General features: G+C 41.5%; 1 protein-coding gene across 1 annotated transcript; it reads right to left on the bottom strand.

The window, feature by feature from the left end:
* Positions 1-6,095: 6,095 nt before the first annotated feature.
* On the bottom strand, positions 6,096-14,971 carry LOC122558384 (cytochrome b-c1 complex subunit Rieske, mitochondrial). The gene is made up of 2 exons (XM_043706891.1): positions 14,684-14,971; positions 6,096-6,885 (listed from the first exon to the last, which is right to left on the bottom strand). The coding sequence occupies exons 1-2, from the start codon at positions 14,892-14,894 to the stop codon at positions 6,275-6,277; spliced, it is 822 nt and encodes a 273-aa protein (XP_043562826.1). The 5' UTR covers positions 14,895-14,971; the 3' UTR covers positions 6,096-6,274.
* Between the last annotated feature and the right edge of the window lie 5,133 nt (positions 14,972-20,104).

Here is a 20,104-nt window from a genome sequence, read left to right as displayed (position 1 = left end):
CTGTCTCTGATCTTGAATGGTATAGTTGCCACACCAGATAGTGATACATCCAGACAGAATGCTCTCGATGGCACACCTATACAAGTTCGCAAGGGTATTCGCCATCATGCCAAATTTCCTCAGTTGCCTGAGGAAGAAGAGACTTTGTTGGGCCTTTCTAACCAGTGCGTCCACACGAAGAGTCCAAGAAAGCTAGTTGTGGATGACCACTCCGAGGAGCTTGACAGTCTCCACTCGTTCCACTTCTGTGCTATTAATGTGTAGAGGGGAAAGAAGTCTAAGTAAACAGGAATGAAAGAAAAAGGCTTTTCTTAACAGGACATTGAGGAAAGCAAAAACATTAAGGACACAAGGTTAACTAGGGAGAGACAGCCTTTGTGTGAAGCCACAGGAGATGGGAGATACTAAACGAGTATTTTGTATCAGTGTTTACTGTAAAGTACATTGAAGATACAGAATTTAGGGAAATCGATGGTGACATCTTGAAAAACGTCCATATTCCAGAGTTGGAGGTGCTAGATGTCTTGAAATGCATAAAGGTGGATAAATCCCCAACACTTGATCAGGCATACCTTAGAACTCTGTGGGAAGCTAGGGAAGTGATTGCTGGGCTTCTTGCTGAGATATTTGTATCATCAATAGTCACAGGTGAGGGACTGGAAGACTGGAGGTTGACTAATGTGGTGCCATTATTTAAGAAGGGTGGTAAGGACAAGCCAGTGAACTATAGACCGGTGAGCCTGACATCAGTAGTGCACAAGGTAGTGTTGGAGGGAATCCTGAGAGACAGGATTTAAAAGGTACTTACAGGGCAACATTTTCAAACAGGTGGTATGTGTATGGAATGAGTTGCCAGAATAAGTAAGAGGCTGGTACAATTGCAACATTTAATAGGAAGGGTTTAGAAGGATTGGGCCAAATCCTGGCAAATAAGACTAGATTAGGTTAAAATATCTGGTCAGCATGGACTAGTTGGAGCTTAAATTTGTGTTGCTAGAAAAGCGCAGCAGGTCAGGCAGCAGCAAAGGAGAAGGAGAATCGACGTTTCGGGCATAAGCCCCCTGAAGAAGGGCTTATGCCCCAAACGTCAATTCTCCTTCTCCTTTGATGCTGCCTGACCTGCTGCACTTTTCCAGCAACACCTTTTTAAGCTCTGATCTCCAGCATCTGCAGTCCTCACTTTCTCCTAATGGACGAGTTGGACTAAAGGGTCTCTTTCCCAGCTGTACATCTCTATGACTCTATAAATATCAATGAGTCTGTGTCTACGTAACCTAGGGAGAAGCAGCAGAGATAATCACATCTGGTGAATATACAGAAATTCACTGAAACACTTGCAACCTCATCAGTTGAGTAAGAAACTTTAAAATGAATATAGATGTGATACTTCATTGGGGCTGAGTGTCTGCAAATGATATCGTTTGCAGGAAAAAAAAGTGTTGTTTTTTTTTGCTTTTGATGATGCTATTTCCAAATTGCCATAAATTTTCTGTTGGTTTAAGGAGTCACTGTGACAGGCCCAATTGGCATGGGACATAGCAGAAAATTGCTCAAACTTCCATTAAAAAGTCATGAAGGTAGCTGTTGAATAAAACAATTTTTCGCACAGCCAAAACTCCTTCATACAGGATTACAGAGTAACACCAAAAATAGGAAAAGGAGTATATCGTATGACTCAGACTTACTCTGCTGTTTATTACATTCACACCTGAATTTGGGCTCAACTCTACTTGCCAGTCTGTTCTCCACATTCCTTCATTCCAAGTCAGCATCAAATGTATTCAACATTACTGTGTGACTTAAGGACACTCCAGAGAATTCCAAAGATTCACATTATGCTTCAAGGAGGACCAGGAAACTGCAGAAATTTCAATAAAATGTACTCACTCTACAGATAGACTGACAACTACCTGAAGGAGCAGCGCTCCAAAAGCTAGTGCTTTCAAATAAACCTGTTTGATTATAACCTGGCGTTGTGTTATTTTTAACTTTGTACTCCTCAGTCCAACACTGGCTCCTCCACATCAAGGTTAGACTAAGCGGTTTCCCACCAAAAAATGGCCGACAGCGTCATTATTACATCACACGATCAGACTCTCAACGTGATAATCCACCATACTTACACAAATACATATCATACGCCCAGTAATTTTTCTTAAACTCAGTCTGAAAGGTTTTATCCCTTCTTTCAAGACTGTGCCCTCATGTTTTAGATTCCTCAATGGGAACAAACCCCTTTAAATGCTTATATGTTTCAATTAGATCATCTCATGTTCTTTTAAATGCCAAAGGATATCGACCCAACTTACTCAGCCCCTCATCCTGAGGCAACTCCTCCACCCCAAGTGCAAATAAGTGAACACTCACTGCAGAGTTATCCTTCCTTCAATAACGATCCAAAAGTGCTCTCACCAAAGCCCCATTCAATTTACAGCAAAATTTATTTATACATGCCCTCCATTTCCCACGTAAAAGGAGAATGTGCCATTTCCCTTTCAAATTGTTTGGAAAAAAAAAACCAATATGGTGGAATAAATGCACACTTATTTGTATTTGATCTTGAAGATATTTATTGTGAACACTGAATAAAACTGAGAAGTGTCCTATTGTCCATTGATAACAACAGACCCTTTGAATAAAATTGAATTCAGAAAGCAAAGTATAACATTCTTAGATTCATCCTTACATTCCAAGTGTTGAAGGTCTTGTTCAATTTAAACAGGACCATCTTTACTAACAGTAAATTTGCTAATTTAGATCAATTTTATAATTTAAACAAACCATTTATTCCATAGACTTTAAGAAAGCAATCGCAGGAAAATAATTAGTTTTTAAAAAGTAACATATTAAAAGCTTGTGACAGGAAACAGAGGAATCTTTAATAGCAAAATATGCTGACATATGGCTGAAATTGAACACTTATAAAATACAGGGAACTTTGAGATTATGCACATTCATTTTGCAAGTTATCACAGGTATTAACTACCGTAAGCTTTTACATTTAATACTAACATTAGCACAAGTACATTCTCCTGATAATCCCTACACAGCACACCGAACATATCAACTGCATTATTAATGTACAAATACCAAGGGAATTTGTTAAATAAGCCTAAGCATGGATTGCTCGAATTAACAGTCGGTTTCTGCATTTAAGTTCAACAAGGTAATATTACATACTATTACTCTATGTATTTTTCAGGGATGATTATTTTATGATTCAAAGATGAATTTTAAAACAAGCTTAGGTTGACAAAAATGAATGTCAATTATATTGCTTGTTATGAGAATTATCATAAAGTCCAATAACCAGTCTTAATATAGTTCTTAATAATGAGCCCAGTTCAGAATGTGCAGAGACTCGGAAACTAAGAGTTTAATTCAGAGGTAATGGTTTAAAATATAAACAGTTTTGATGCTATTCTTAAACTAGAAATTAAGCACACCAAGTGAAGCAAAGGAATTTGCCTGTCTCTCAAATTTCAGAGAACAACCCTAAAGCTTATCATCTAAAATATAAATTTATCATTCTCTGGCATGATGTATTGCTAAAGAAATTTAAGAAATCAGAATATTTAAGGGCTAAAAAATTCTGAACACTGCAGCATTGGAGCAGGTGACAAAGTTACAAAGGAATCAGGTCAGGGAAAGCATCTCAGTTCCATTGTAAGACAAACTCAACATCAGATTTAAGATTATATCCAACTTGTTTGTTCACAAGGAAACCAGGGTTGACATTATCTAAGCTCCATCATATTTGAATGCTTCATCAACCTCGTTCACAGTACAAATTGAGATCCAGAAAGATAAATAGAAATTTTACGCTACTCAATACATCCTGTCGTCTGGATTCCAGCATCCCAAGACCATGGTTGAACTAAAAATCCTCAGGCCCACATAAAATTAGAGTGAATATTTAAAGAACTAATGAAACAAAACAGTGTGGTAGGGAAGATGGAAATTGTGAGAAAATTAAAAATTGCCGTCTTCAACAGTATAATGAAACACCAAAAAGAAAATATTTCAAATCTTTTTGAAATCTAATTGGCATTTGAACTAATCTGCATTGCAAGGATGTTTTACAATTACTAGCTCAAACACTAGATGGAGCTCTTAGAGTTAAGTGGGGAGGACATTATTAACAATGATCTTGTTGCATGATACACCTCCTGCATGCCGCTTATGCAAATACTTCAATTATAGCTATATACTAATAAATGGATCAATAGATCACATTTTTATCAGGTTAGTTGTGTGGAAAATAATCATACTTCTTTTGAATTGAGCTATGTTCTACTTAACGATAATCTTGCATCTTTTCAGCACTGGTCCTTGCACTCTGAAGATGCTATGGATGAAGACCTTTACATATGGCAAAATTGCCATTCTGCATACAGAGCTGGTGCATGTACTGTGCCAATACTAACTGCATTCCTATACATTTGTACTTCTGAGGGGGTTGGTGACAGTTTGGGAATAACCACAAAAAAAAATCAGAAATGAAAACAATTGATGAACCAGCTCCTAGTAGTAAAAGGCCAGTTTAAAATCATATTCCAAATGATAACACCAGCACAAGACAAAGTACTAGCACATGGATTATAAAATGGTAAGATTAGATTACATCGTTTGGATACAGGCCCTTCAACCCAACAAGTCCACACCAACCCACTGAAGCGCAACCCACCCATACCCCTACATTTACCCCTTTCACCTAACACTACGAGCAATTTAGCATGGCCAATTCACCCGAATTGCACATCTTTGGACTGTGGGAGGAAACCGGAGCACCCAGAGTAAACCCACGCAGATACGGGGAGAATATGCAAACTCCACACAGTCAGTCGTCTAAGACGGGAATTGAACCCAGGTCTCTGGCGCTGTGAGGCAACAGTGCTAACCACTCTGCCATTTTCTATCCAAATCACTCAAAAAAAATTCAATTTAGGACAGATGCAATTACAGTTCCATTCACATTTCACTTGAAATACATGTATTTAAGTGTCCATCAAGTTCAAAAATCCAGTCGTGTGTGAAATCCAAAGTTGAATGCCATCCACTGTTAAGAAATGAAATAATTAAAATCTTCTGGGCATTTTTTAAAAAAATGAATGCACCCAACTTGTAAATTCATTTATTTACAAGCTTGAATATTTCCAAAAATACTCGTGAAATCTGTTGACATAAAATTAGTTACCTCCTGGTGACAGGTAAAACAAACCAATTGCTCAATTAGTTTTAGAATTTCAGAAATTACAAGTCTGGTGCTTGCGTAGGACACAGGAAAGTGGAAGTGGGGAAAGAATGAAGGATAATATCAGCAGTGGTGTGCCTTTTAAAAAAAAGACATTTAATTCTCCACGAAGTTGAATAGTGAAGTTACCATAAACGAGCTAATGTACACAGTTAAAAAATCACATAACATCAGGTTATAGTCCAGCAGACTTATTTGGAAGCATTAGCTTTCAGAGCACTGCTCCTTCCATCAGGTAGTTGGAGGACTGGCGCTCCGAAAGCTAGTGCTTTCAAATAAACCTGTTGGACTACAACCTGGATGTTGCGATTTTTAACTTTGTCCACCCCAGTCCCTCCAAATCATGCTGATGCACATAGCTTTGATGATAATTATGGACCAGTGAGCTTCTTATAAATCCCTGAAAGCTAAGCTCCCTTAAGAGAGTTTGGTTTTTGAAAATACTACTACATGAAATTGTTGGAATATGTGACAGAGGACATTTTCAATAGAACAGAATCGGTTGTGGTATTAATCTATATTTTCAGATCTAGGCACTAATAGATTTAGAACTTTTCTGCTGGATGCACTTTTTTTTGGTAAAGAAAACTAGTTCTCTAAATTTACCATGCATTATGCAATACACAAATTAGGCAAGACGTACTTAAATACTGTTTACAGAAAAACAGTTGAAATTTCAAATAAGTTAAAATTTTTAAAGATTACATTTGTGCAAGGATGGTTTTATCAATTCCCATAGTAATTAGCACACCTGCAAGTGTACAAGTTTTTGATGGTGACCTGTACAATTACCAATGTGAAATGAAATCGCAAGACATACTTTTCAAATATTGGACTACAATTGATGATGCAAAATCAATATTTATTGATGTTGAACTTGATTTACATCAACCCCCTTCCCCAACAAGCACTCAAAATCACAAAGACTACTTTAACAAGCTGGTGCTAAGAATGTTCAGTTCAATATAGCAGATAGAACACCAGTAAAAGTGGAAGGTACTCGAATTAAAGTTCATAACATTAACCGACAATTACAAGATCTTCGTTAATGAACTCATATGGTGGCACTTCCAAGTTAAGTGGAGCTGGGCCTTTCCTGATTCTCCCTGATGAATCATAGTGAGACCCATGACAAGGGCAGTAGTAGCCACCATAATCACCAGCATTGGATATTGGTACACAGCCCAGGTGAGTGCAAACACCAATTAAAATCATCCACTTCGGATCTTTCACTCGGTCAGAATCTAATTCTGGATGTCGCAACTCAGCCAAGGTCACTGCCTGTTCGACCTCAATTTCCTTAGGTGAACGGTGGCGGATGAAAAGAGGTTTGCCTCTCCATTTGAAGGTCATGTTCTTGCCTTCTGGAATTTCATTCAGCTTGACTTCAATCTTAGACAATGCTAACACATCAGCAGAGGCACTCATGCTTGTGATAAACTGAGTAACAACATTCTTTGCAGCATAGGCTCCCATAACAGCTGTGGTTCCAGTTATGAAGTAAGAGAAACCTCTCCTGAAATCACTGCTATCTTGTGAGCATTTCCTGGCATCTTGAACTTCTTGTCGTCTATAATCAGAGAAGTCTGGAACTTTAATATCGCTGTGTGCGTATCGAACTCTGGATTCAGCTGTGCCAAATAAAAAAAAGACAAGATTATTCATTCAAAATCTGAATTTTATAAAACTTAAACTTTGATTCCCATTTGGGTGTAGCTCTCCCCTAACATTTGGTAAACAATATAAATCTTGCAAATCCTTTGTACAGGTTTTTTTCCAAACCTGCTAAATCTAACTTCTACCACTATTGGCACCGCCTGCTCAAGAAGTGATTGCAAAATATCATTTATCCCTTTATGTCTCAAAATACAGCAATAAATATTTCCAACAAAAGCTTGTATATATAATCTCCAAACCTATGAAAAATATTAATTTTACTGGAATTTTAATACCAACTATTGAATTTATGTTACATAGTAATAATGAATACTCTGGGTAATATTTAAGCTTTCCCATTTGTATCGGTATAAGTTAATTTGAGACAGCAGCTAATTGGCAGTCTGTTCTTTGCCATTATTCTATGTTCTTTTCTATTTATGGCACAAAGCCAAATGAGCTGCCCAATCACAATTACCTGTTCTCTGCTAGCAAATAAGGCAAATGCAGGTACGCTCCTGACTACATGGAGTGACTTGTCAACACTTGCCTACTGTCCTGTAATTTATGTTTAATTGCTTCCTAAGGCAGAAAATTCTATGTTTACTACATGTCCTGAAATACTACACCCAAGTGGCTAAGTTATTTAAGCCAAAACAGACATCATTTAACTTAATACATACTCAACCTAACTCTTCAATCAAAATTTCAGTCACATCTGCACTTTTTCCAACACCAGCATGTGATTTGTTGGAAGCCCTTGGTACATTTTCCCTGATTAAAAACATCAATAAAGTTGTGTTGGCAGGCTAATTGATCACAACCCTTAATTCCACTTGCTGCTGCATCTTATTGGATGCTATCTACTATGTTATCCATTGACATTTTTGGCCTTGTTATCTCAAGCTGAAAGGTAATTCCTATACTTCCTGTATTTCTAAGGCTGCCTCCAATGTGTTTTTTTTGCCAGAGATATTACAAACCATGGGCCTTAATTTTCCTTCTGAATGAATAATGAGAGCTTCTTTCAATTTATTTATTGCTTAATAGAGCATACTTATTGCAACGTTTCATGCTTGTGATAAACATCAGAGATGAAGACTTACGGTGCATGCTTCCATATACACCAAAACATTATGAAGAATAGATCTGCAGTAGGAAGGATCCATGTCAAACTAATTTGGACTTTAATGATATATTTTGTATTATAGGAAAATAATAACATTGGCATTTCAAAACACGACTAAATTTGTAAGTGTAGATCAAAATTTCCTAGACCAGGAATTCATTCTTCATTCAAATCCAAATCAGGTTTGGTAAAACCATTCCAATAGCAGCAGCAGCAGCAGCAAAGTAAGCGAAGCTAATTCTACAACAGAAGGCACCAAAAACCTTCCCGAAGAGATTTTTTTTCATTGATGGCTCAAGATGTTAATTAAAACTGTTGTCCCTGAAGTCACAGGCCAACTCTTTATATTTATTTAAAAGAGAATTAAATAATCTTTTACCAACACATTGTTTGGTGAAAAAGATGGACATGTAGTGAAATATTTTAAGTCTGTTAACATCAAAAATGTAGCGAGCCAGACAACATTGAGTTTTAGATTGCCAAATTATGTAAAGTGAACTTAATTTAATTTTTCTTGAGATATTTAGAATTGAAAAGTTGACTCCAAACTGACAACTTTGAAAATGTATAACGATTTGGTCTTTCAAGTTGCAGCAGTTACCAATGACAACGCAATTTTAAAACAGAAACCAACTGCAACGCATGTATGCTTTAGCAATGATAAAATTATAATCAAACTTCAGCTCAAATTACACGAACACAATATTGAACAAAATAAAAACATTTTAATAAAACAGGAAACAGAAACAAGTAGGCCAGTCAGATTCGAATCTGGTCTGCTATTCAATGTTATTACAGTTGGCCTACATTTAAATGGCATCTATTAAGACATCATAATTCACAAGAATCCTTTACTAAAAAAGTTGCAATCATAGATTCAATTAGACTGGTGTTTATAGTTTCTTTGTGGAATGTGCTTCACATTCCTACTACCTTTTGTGTAAAGAAGTGTTTCCTAAATTCCCTTCAGAATGGATCTGGTTTTAAAGGCTTATCACTTTGCCTAAAGATTCCCACACCAGCAGAAGGGGTCTGAATCCATTTACTCAGCAATTCCTTTCAAAACTTCAAAATGGTTTACCAACCTTCCATTTTCTAAGGAATTCAAGTCTAGTTTAAGGAATATATACACAATGCATCTATTCTGACGCACTTGTGCTCAACGCCTTCTAAGGTGAATGCATTTCAGTATACTGTATACAGACTGTATCTAGTAATCCAGATGCGATCTGTTCAGGGCTTTGCATAGCTGTAACAAAAAAAAAGAGGATATTTTATTTTCTTCTTTTTACCCAGGAGTACTCTTCCATACAACTGAATGTCTCTGTTCCCCTACCACCAAGTCACCCATGATACCTTTCACCTGTTATCCACTCCTATTACATTGCCTATGTTTCCAATTAATCAATTCATATGCAAAGTATGGTAAGGACAATGCAAACCACTATAAAGTAAGTGAAAGGGTAGAGAGTGGGGGAAGGGATTAAAATCAAAATGGAGTTGGAGGTGGAGGTGGATTTGGAGATAAGGCAGTCCACCCCATGCAGTGCCACCTTTTCCTAAAAGTATTGATTGCATTGGTGGCCGCCATGTTATCCCTCTCCACTGAAACCTGGTCACGAATGAAAGCCATGAGAGAGTCATAAAGATGTTCAGCACAGAAACAGATCCTGTAGTGTTAGGTAAGGGGTAAATGTAGGGGTATGGGTGGGTTGCGCTTCGGCGGGTCAGTGTGGACTTGTTGGGCCAAAGAGCCTGTTTCCACACTGTAATGTAATCTAATCTAATAAAATTTCAGTCCAACTCATCCATGCCGACCAGACATCCCAATCTAATCTAGCACCATTTGCCAGCACTTGGCCTTTATCCTTCGGAACCCTTCCAAATCATATACCCATCCAGATGCCTTTTAAATGTTGCAATTGTACTAGCATCCACTACTTCCTCTGGCAGCTCCTATACATGCCCCTCACGATTATATAAACCACTATAAGATCACCCTTCAGCTTTCAGCACTCCCTGGATAACAGCCCCAGCCTACTCAGCCTCTCCCTATAGCTCAAGTCCTCCAACACTGGCAACATCCTTGTAAATCTTTTCTGAACCCTTTCAAGTTTCACAACATCTTTCCGATAGGAAGACCAGAAGTGCATGCAATATTGCAACAGTGGCCTAACCAACGTCCTGGACAGCCGCAACATAACCTCACAAATCCTGTACTCAATACTCTGACCAATAAAGGAAAGCATACAAACGCCTTCTTCACAATCCTATCTACCTGTGACTCTACTTTCAAGGAGCTATGAACCTGCACTCCAAGGTGTCTTTGTTCAGCAACACTCCCGAGGACCTTACCATTAAGTGTATAAGTCCTGCTCAGATTTGCTTTCCCAAAATGCAGCACCTCACATTTATCTAAATTAAACTCCACCTGTCACTCCTTAGCCCACTGGCCCATCTGATCAAGATTCTGTTGTAATCTGAGGTAACCTTCTTTGCTGCCCACTACACCTCCAACTTGTGTCATCTGCAAACTTACTAACTATACTTCCTATGTTAACAGCCAAATCATTTCTATAAGTGGCAAAAAGGAGTGAACCCAGCACCGATCCTAGTGGCACTCCACTGGTCACAGGCCTCCAGTCTGAAAAACAACCCTCCACCACCACCCTCTGTCTTCTACCTTCAACCAGTTCTGCATCCAACTGGCTAGTTCTCCATGAGATCTAACCTTACTAACCAGTCTCTCATGGGGAACCTTGTTGAACATCTTACTGAAGCCCACATAGATCACACCTCTCCCCTCATCAATTCTCGGTGTTACTTTTTCAAAAAGAAAACTCAATCAAGTTTGTGAAACATGATTTTCCATGCACAAAGCCATGCTGACTATTCCTAATCAGTCCTTGCCTTTCCAAATACGTGAAAATCCTGACCTTCAGATCCCTCCAACAACTTGCCCACCACCAACGTCAGGCTCACTTGTCTACAATTTTATGGCTTGTCCTTACCACCCTTCTTAAATAGTGGCACATTAGCCAACCTCCAGTCTTCTGGCACCTCACCTGTGACTATCGATGATACAAATATTTCAGCAAGGAGCCCAGCAAACACTTCCCTAGGTTCCCAGAGTTCTAGGGGACACCTGATCAGGTTCCAGGGATTTATCCACCTTTATGCATTTCAAGACATCCAGTACTTCCTCCTCAATAATATGGACATTTTTCAAGATATGGGGCAAGCATCTGGCAACTATGGTCCCCTCCACTGTCTGCATCTGTTAATGCAGTAGCAGGCCAAAAGGAGGTCCTCTGACTTGCTCACGCTTAAATGCCCAGAAATCAGGATTGCAGGGCTGAAGTGCAACTAAAAACACAAAGGATTTTTCAAATTAACAGCCTCCCTTTTATGGAACTGATGAAAGCTGCAGAAAAGGTCTTCTGTTCATGCATTTCTGGTTTTAAAGGCTAACATCCAATTGGTCTGACATTAATTTTTGTACTCAACCACTACATTTTAGTGATCGGTGTACTTGGACCCCAAAATCTTTGGGAACTCCGCTATCCCTAATTTCATCACCCTCAGTAATACTCAGAACTTTTTTTTGATTTAAAAATAGATGACCCCATTATGATATTTGCACAATTATTATAGTATAAAAAGTACAATTTCTTAAAAATAAGATTGAGTGATATATGTTAAACAGAAGACAAGTTCTGTCTCAATGCATTTTAAGCCAATAGGGAGAAAGTGAGGATTGCAGATGCTGTAGATCAGAGTCAACAGTACGATGGTGGAAAAGCACAGCAGATGAGGCAGCATCTGAGGAGCAGGAGAATCAGTGTTTCAGGCATGAGCCCTTCATCAGGAAGGGCTTATGTCTGAAACGTCAATTCTCTAGCTCCTCGGATCCTGCCTGACCTGCTGTGCTTTTCCAGCACCATACTCTTGATTTTAAGGCAATATCCTCAGTTGCATTGTACACCAATGAATAAAGAGTTAATGAGTTTTGAGAAGATTTGTAGCTCAGGTTGAGGTTTTGGATGTAACTTTGCTCACCAAGCTGGAAAGTTTGTTTTCAGACATTTCGTCACCATACTAGGTAACATCAGTGAGCCTCTGGTGAAGCACTGGTGTTGTGACCCACTTTCTATTTGTGTTTAGGGTTCCTAGTGTTGGTGATGCTACTTCCTTTTTTTACCTCAGAGGGTGGTAAATGGGGTCCAAGTTGATGTGTTTGTTGATAGAGTTCCGATTGGAATGCCATGCTTCCAGGAATTCTTGTGCATGTCTCTGTTTGGCTTGTCCTTGGATGGATGTGCTGTCCCAGTTGAAATGGCATCCTTCCTCATCTGTATGTAAGGATACTAGTGATGGTGGGTCATGTCTTTTTTGTGGCCATTATCTTTTTGCATTCATATTTCCTGGTGGCTAGTTTTCTGCCTGTTTGTCCAACGCAGTGTTTGTTACAGTTCTTGCAAGGTATTTTGCAAGTGACGTTAGTTTGCTTGCTGTTTGTATAGGGTCTTTTAAGTTCATCAGCTGCTGTTTTAGAGCGTTGGTGACAAAACATCCAAAAGCGAACGTTCCAGCTCAGCGAGCAAACTCACATCCAGCATGTTACGCAAACAAATGACAGAATCTAGTAAGAATAAGTGGGGATGGGACATAGAGCAGGGTACAATTTTGAAGAGACACATATATCCATTATACATTGATGTTTTATTTGTTAAGTCTTAAAAAACAGGGGGCGGGGGGGGGACGGACTTATTTTTGTTACAGACTGTGAATTGTTATACTCCTCGATCTCTCTACTTGATAGGCAGCTGTGGAAGTCAACATCCATGAAGTAAGGTCAAACTATTTAAGCAGATGACAACACCACCAAACCCTATAGAGCACATATTTCTAAAGTATCTCTTAACCTTGCTCTCCAAACAGACCCCATACTTGTTATCACCAATTATAAAACACCTATTCATTACACTTACATCTGTCCAAGTGCTTTCTATGGAGTTTCTGGAACTTGCAGAGATTAACATAATGCATCTATACAGAGCATCTGAAACCTGTATCAAAAAGGCCAAGCCTATTGTCTATCAGATTAAAGATTGTATGTTTTGGTAAAATAAAAACAAAGTTTAACTCAGGAAATTAGAATAGTTACTTCAAAATCAAACGAGACCAAAGTACTGATAATGGAGGGATTGAGAATAAATCTAAAGCTACAAATAAAAAAAACGATCCTCCACATATAGCTATTTTTCCATTTTAAATCATCCAAACACAGGCTAGATGACCATAGGAAGTTAGACAGCCAGGTTAATTCAATAGGCTCTCACACCTTGAACTCGTGAATGCAGTCTTTACCCACTCCAGAATCAGTCCCACAGAAAGGTTAGCAGACTTGGCCAATACTCTCTCATTGCCAGAGGGCAACCTTCAGTCTGTCAAGCTAAAGTGGTGAAGAAGTCTTTCCCTGGGGTGGGAGAGTCCAGAACTAGAGGGCATAGGTTTAGAGTGAGAGGGGAAAGATAAGAGAGGCCTAAGGGGCAACTTTTTCACTCAGAGGGTGGTACATGTATGGAATGAGCTGCCAGAGGAAGTGGTGGAGGCTAGTACAATTAGAACATTTGAAAGGCATCCGGATGGATAAATGAATAGGAAGGGTTTGGAGGGGTATGGGCCAGGTGCTGGCAGGAGGGACTAGTCTGGGTTGGGACATTTGTTCGCCATGAACGGGTTGGACCGAAGGGTGTGTTTCCGTGCTGTACAGTTCTATGACTCTTAAGTAATGGATTAGGGGTGCAACCACTCTAGATATATCTAGAAATTTACTTTCTTTTAAAATCCAGGCACTTCACCTGAGCAGCACTACAATTTCAAATAAACTTGTTGGACTATAACCAGATGTCATGTGACTTCTGACCTTGCCCAGACACAGAAGTTACAGCTGAGTCTTGAAGAACACAGCAAGTGAGGCAACGTCAGGAGGTGGAGAAGTCAACATTGCAGGTGCAACCCTTCTTGAAGTTACAGGTGGGCTGCACATCAGTAAAGCTATTCTAACAGCATGGCTCTACTGAAAAAAGGTCACCACCTAAAATGTCAACTGTCTTAATAAAAGCAAAATTACTGCAGATGCTGGAATCTGAAACCAAGAGATAATGCTGGAAAATCTCAGCGGGTCTGGCAGCATCTGCAAGGAGAGGAAAGCTTTGACAAAGGGTCAGTTAGACTCGAAACGTCAGCTCTTTCCTCTCCTTGCAGATGCTGCCAGACCTGCTGAGATTTTCCAACATTTTCTCTTGATGTGAACTGTCTGGCTCTTCCCACAAGATTATGCGGGGACGTCCAGTATCGTCTGTATTTTGATTTGAATTAAAACTCTGGGACATGGTCGTTTTGAAAGAGTTTATGGGTATATTACAGCATACAGCTACAGTGCGATTGACGTTCCTGGAGACCCATGTGTTAAAACGGGAATCCTCGCATTGACCCACTCCCTGATCCACAAGGTCACGGAGCCCGGGAGCAGCCAGGCCGATTCGCCACAGGATCCGCCTCCGCCCCCGGCGGGAGACAACAGCTCTGACCGCTCAATCTCCGGACCCAGGCCCGGGCCCCTCTCCCGCTGCACTCACCGTTGAGGCCGGCGGTAACAACGGCGCCGCTCCGGGCCGCCTGGCCCTGCAACGACTCCCGGCAGAGCACTGGCCTCTTCACATCCACGATCACCGCATCGGCCTTTCGAACCACGCCGAGCACCAACGGCTTGAGCTGAGACGGCACGACGTTAGTGGTAGCGGACAGGTACGGGGCGAAAGGCCCCGAGCGAGCGATCAGCGACAACATGGCGAAGCCGGCAATCGGGATCCGCCGACAGCGACCTTAAACCAGAGGACGTTGGGGGCGGGGGAGGGGACAGCCACTGCGCAGGCGCCGGGTCAACGCGAACAGCGCAGGAGCCAGTGCTGTCGGTGGGCAGTGCGCATGCACCAATGCCGTTTGTATGCAGTGCGCAGGCGCTATTTCAGTCACAGGGCGCAGCACTTCCAATATTGTCTCTGCAGTGCGCAGGTGCAGAAATAGAATGAAACAGGAGGCTGGAAGAGGCTTGAAACAGGAGGATGGAAGAGCACAGCAAACCAGACAGCATTAGGAGGTGGAGAAGTCAATGTTTAGGGTATCTGAAATATCGACTTCTCCACCTCCTGATGTTGCCTGGCTTGCTGTGCTCTTCCAGCCTCCTGTTTGTCTACTTAAACTCTGACCTGGAGTTGGAATCATTCAAGGTGTTGGGTTGCATTTACAGAGTAACAAAGAATTTAAGAGTTGAGAGTATGTTTCTGTTAGTGTGAAGGGTAAGGCTGGTAGGTATAGGGAATGCTGGATGATAAGAGAAATTGAGGTTCTGCCCTCTGTGAACTCATTTGCCCATGAGATTCACTCCCTTTTCCCCAAACTATTGACCACTCAGTTTCACTCCTGGTTCCCATGTTATGTGATGGGCCTTCCCTTTATAACTTTGTAATTCTCTCCTCTAAATTCACACTGATAAGACCATAAGAACTAGGAACAGGAGTAGGCCATTTGGCCTCTCTGCTATATCATTCAATAGGATCATGGTTGATCTGACATTGCTCATGTCCACCTTCCCACCTTTTCCTCATAGCCCTTGATTCCCCTCATCAGGAATCTGTCTATCTCAACCTTAAATGTACACAGTCAAAAATGAGGAAGGTGCCCTAGTTTCGGGTGATTTTTGACTTTATCCACCCCAACATCTGCACATCATTAAGTATACACAAGGACTCTGCTTCCAAACCTCTCTGTGTGGCTTGGAGTTCCAAAGACTCAACTCTCTAAGAGAAGAAATTCCTCAGTTTTAAATTGGTATCCCTTTATTCTGAGCCTATGTTCTCTACTCCTAATCTGTTCCATGAGGGGAAACGTTGTCTCAACATTTACCCTGTCAAGCTGCTTAAGAATCAGATATGTTTCAAAGAAGTCACTTCTTATTCTTCTAAACTCCAATGAGTAGAGTTCTAATCTGTTCACCATTTACTCATAAGACAATACCTCTATACAAGGAATCATCCCAGTGAACTTTCTCTGAACTGCCTCCAATGAAGAATAGCTTTGCTTAAATAAGAGGATCAAAACTTGCTCACAGTACACCAGATGTGGTCTCACCAGCACCTTGTACAGCTGCAGTAAGACTGATACCGAGGTAGAGGAGGATTGGGGATGTCACCCTGGTGCGTTGGTGCCTCTCGTTGAGCCACCTATGACACCATCCCCGCCACTGTACCCGAGCCCTGCATAGCTGGTTGGGTTAAGATGCGCTCGAGAAAACCAGCGGCAACCTGTTACCTTTGCACTGGAGTTCACCATCACCATGTCACCCCCAAAGCTATGCTCCCCATAAGACAGCTACTAAACCCCAAGGCAGATGAGAAAGATGAGCCACCAACTATCGAGCTCTATGTCCCCTGGAAACTTCAAGAGATGATCGTGAGAGTGAATCAGGCTCTGGATCATTAAGATAAACCTGCCCAATTCACCCAATATGTCCAGTGCACAATTCAAATGTACAATGCAACACCCCAGCATCTGTTTGCCCTCTGTTGTATGATCTTGTCACCAGAAGATGTTACTAAGTGGCAGGAACAAACGGGCAAGAGTGACGGAAAGGGCCTGGTCCACACTTATGAAGACTTAAACAACAGATTCAAAGAGGACACTCAAGTGAACCAAGTTGTCCAGTCATTAGAGTGTGCCCTGCAACAGCCTATCAACATTAGCAAGGTCCAGGACTGCAGACTCAAGGTGGGAGAGTCCGGAGGAGACTGTTGGGAAAGGTTTGTTGCCTGTTATGGAACCTTTGCTGGGAATCAAACGTTTAACTGCGGCAAGGACTCACCATTGTTTAACTCTATGGTCCTACAATATGTCCCTTCAAGTGTCGCTGGTATGATACATACGAATAACATGGACTGTTCTGAAAACACCAGATCACAGATGAGGAGAGCCCTTATTTATTACTGGGATGGCCAGAACAGCCCCAAGTCGCACTCTAAAGGTCACATAAAAACTGAGCTTATTCAGCCTCCCCATAATCACAAAGCACCTTCAGCCAGTACTGATGAATCTCATTGGGACCGGAATTCCACAGAGCTGCCACTTGAACATGTGGACTTCACTTTTTATGTGGATGGCAGCTTCTTTATTTCACCTTCAGGTCAGCGATGCTCCAGATACGTGATTGCTATGGATTCTGAAGTGGTTGAATGTGTAGGCTTTGAAACTCTACTGTCAGCACAGAAGGCTGAATTGTTTGCCCTCACTCGGGTTTGCATCATGGCTGAAGGGAAATCGGCCAATATTTATACAGACTCTTGCTATGCTTTCAGTGTTGCCCACGACCACAGCACCTTATGGGAGTATAGGGGATTTTTAACCTCCACAGAGCAACCCATTAGTAACGCCTTTTTTTGTGCATAATCTTTTTCAGGCCTCACAGTTAACATCCAGCCTAGCAGTGATCAAATGTTCAGCTCACACTGGTGCCACTGACAGAATCTCCAACAGCAACATGCAAGTAATGCTGCCGCCAACCAGGCAGCCTTACACCCTACTTTTCTGATTCCATTGGGCTGACAGTAACACCTAGTTGCAAAAATTATAAAGACAGGTATGCCAGACATGGGTGAAATATGTCACTTACAAGGGGCGCCCCTGCAGAGGAACACAGACTGTGGGTCACAGATGGGGTGCACCCTTGATGTTCATACTAAACTGTGGGACGGGTCTGTGTTCCTTCTTTGCTTTTACCAATCTTGGTGGATTTTGTACATAACTGTACACACCTAGGCAAGGAGGGAATGGTCAGCACTTTACTACAAACCTGGTGGCACCCTGATTCCCAGAAAACAGCTGAGAAACAAGCCAAAGCATGCTTCATCTGCAAAAAGACAAATGCTGGAAAAGCGATGCCTTGCGGTTCTGGTTCTACTCCCTTGCCTAGTTGTAGAAATTGTCTACAACTAAATTTCATAGAATTACCCAAGGTACAATGTCATAAGTATTGTTTTGTAATAGTAGATGCCGTCAGGAGATAGATTGAGGCAATCCCGAAAACGGACAACACGGCTGCAACAGTGGTAAAAATATTGTTGAGGGAAATAATTTCCCGCTATGGACTCCCAGAGACAATAAGCTCAAACAATGGGCCACATTTCGTGGCTAAAATTAACTAGGGGATCTGCAGGGAACTAGCAATAAATCAATTCCACTGCACTCACCGCCCAAAAGCGGCTGGAGCAATGGCACATTAAAAAAATAAGCTGGCAAGCGAAAGCAGGAAACCAGCCTGAACTGTTTGAAGGTCCTACCCTTGACTCTGTTCCATATGAGATTTACCCCTTCAAGCAAAATCAGTCTGTCTTCAGCTGAGGTGATTTATGGGAAGCCCATGAGGACCCCATGGGCACCTGGGACAGTCTGACCTCCCCTCCCTGAAAGATAGAATGTGAATAACCTTTGTGGGCTGTATCTTTTCACTGACAAAAAGTGGCTGAATGGCTACTGCATCAAAGCCTTTCTGGTGATCCTGCTAACACGGATGATGCACGGGAATGACAGTCGGCAGGGTATAACCTGACCATATTCAGGGTATCAGTCTAATTACAACCGATCACATAGACCTCCCTCCCTTATGGTTCCCAACAACACCATCAACTACTTGTTTCAGACAGGGAGGGAAACCCTGTAAAGGCACTTATATGGGGATGTGTAAGTGCTATTTTGATATCCCCTGCATCAATGCATCAAACCTATTCAGAATTTAATGGAATATAGCTACTTTGTACTTGATTGGTCTGCTGTCCCAAATATTAGGCTGCCTCTGGAATGACCCAGTTGGGGGGGGGGGGGGGGGAATGGTGGTGGCGTTGGGTGTGTGTTTGGAGGTGGGGGGAAGGGAGGGGGGGAGCAGTTTCCATCTGGACAGTTTACAACGGCACAGTGGTTAGCACTGCTGCCTCAAAGCACCAGAGACCCGTGTTCAATTCCCGCCTCAGGCTGTGTGGAGTTTGCACATTCTCCCCGTTGCTGCGTGGGTTTCCTCTGGGTGCTCCGGTTCCTCCCATAATCCAAAAATGTGCAGGTTTGGCGAATTGGCCATGCTAAATTGCCCATAGTGTTAGGTGAAGGGGTAAATGTAGGGGAATGGGTCTGGGTGGGTTGCTCTTCAGAGGGTCGGTATGGACTTGTTGGGCCGAAGGGTCTGTTTCCACGCTGTAGGTAATCTAATCTAATCTAATTTTAATATGGAAAATGTCCATTTTACAGAGGAGGAACTGCTGGATGTCTTGAAACACATAAAAGTGGATAAATCCCTGGACCTGATTAGGTGTACCGGAGAACTTTGTGGGAAGCTAAGGAAGTGATTGCTGGGCCCCTTGCTGAGATATTTGTGTCATTGATAGTCACAGGTAAGGTGCTGGAAGACTGGAGGTTGGCTAACGTGGTGCCACTGTTTCAGAAGGATGGTAAGGACAAGCCAGGGAACAATAGAACAGTGAGCCTGATGTCGGTGGTGGGCAAGTGTTTGGAGGAAATCCTGAGGGACAGGATGTACATGTATTTCTAGAAAGGCAAGGACTGATTAGGGATAGTCAACATGGCTTTGTGTATGGGACATCATGTCCCACTAACTTGATTGAGGTTTTTGAAGAAGTAACAAAAAGGATTTGTGATGGCAGAACAGCAGATGTGATCTGTATGGACTTCAGTAAGGCATTCAACAAGGTTCAAGATGATTAGGGGTTTAGATAGGGTCGACAGTGAGAATCTTTTTCCACGTATGGAGTCAGCTATTACAAGGGGGCATAGCCCTAAATTAAGGAGGGGTAGGTATAGGACAGATGTTAGGGGTAGGTTCTTTACTCAGCGAGTCGTGAGTTCATGGAATGCCCTGCCTGTAGCAGTGGTGGACTCTCCCTCATTATGGCATTTAAGCGGGCATTGGATAGGCATATGGAGGATAGTGGGCTAATGTA

This window comes from Chiloscyllium plagiosum, chromosome 17 (genome assembly GCF_004010195.1).
Source record: "Chiloscyllium plagiosum isolate BGI_BamShark_2017 chromosome 17, ASM401019v2, whole genome shotgun sequence".
In the NCBI taxonomy this organism is placed as follows: Eukaryota; Metazoa; Chordata; class Chondrichthyes; order Orectolobiformes; family Hemiscylliidae; genus Chiloscyllium; species Chiloscyllium plagiosum.
Note: the sequence above shows the minus strand (reverse complement) of the source record. Positions and strands in the feature narration are given on the sequence as shown.

Excerpts from the sequence above, each read along its gene's own strand:
- LOC122558384 (XM_043706891.1), bottom strand. The coding sequence starts at position 14,894 with ATGTTGTCGCTGATCGCTCGCTCGGGGCCTTTCGCCCCGTACCTGTCC. Across the intron at positions 6,886-14,683 it reads TGTTACCGCCGGCCTCAACG|CTGAATCCAGAGTTCGATAC; the intron begins GTGAGTGCAGCG and ends TATTTGGCACAG.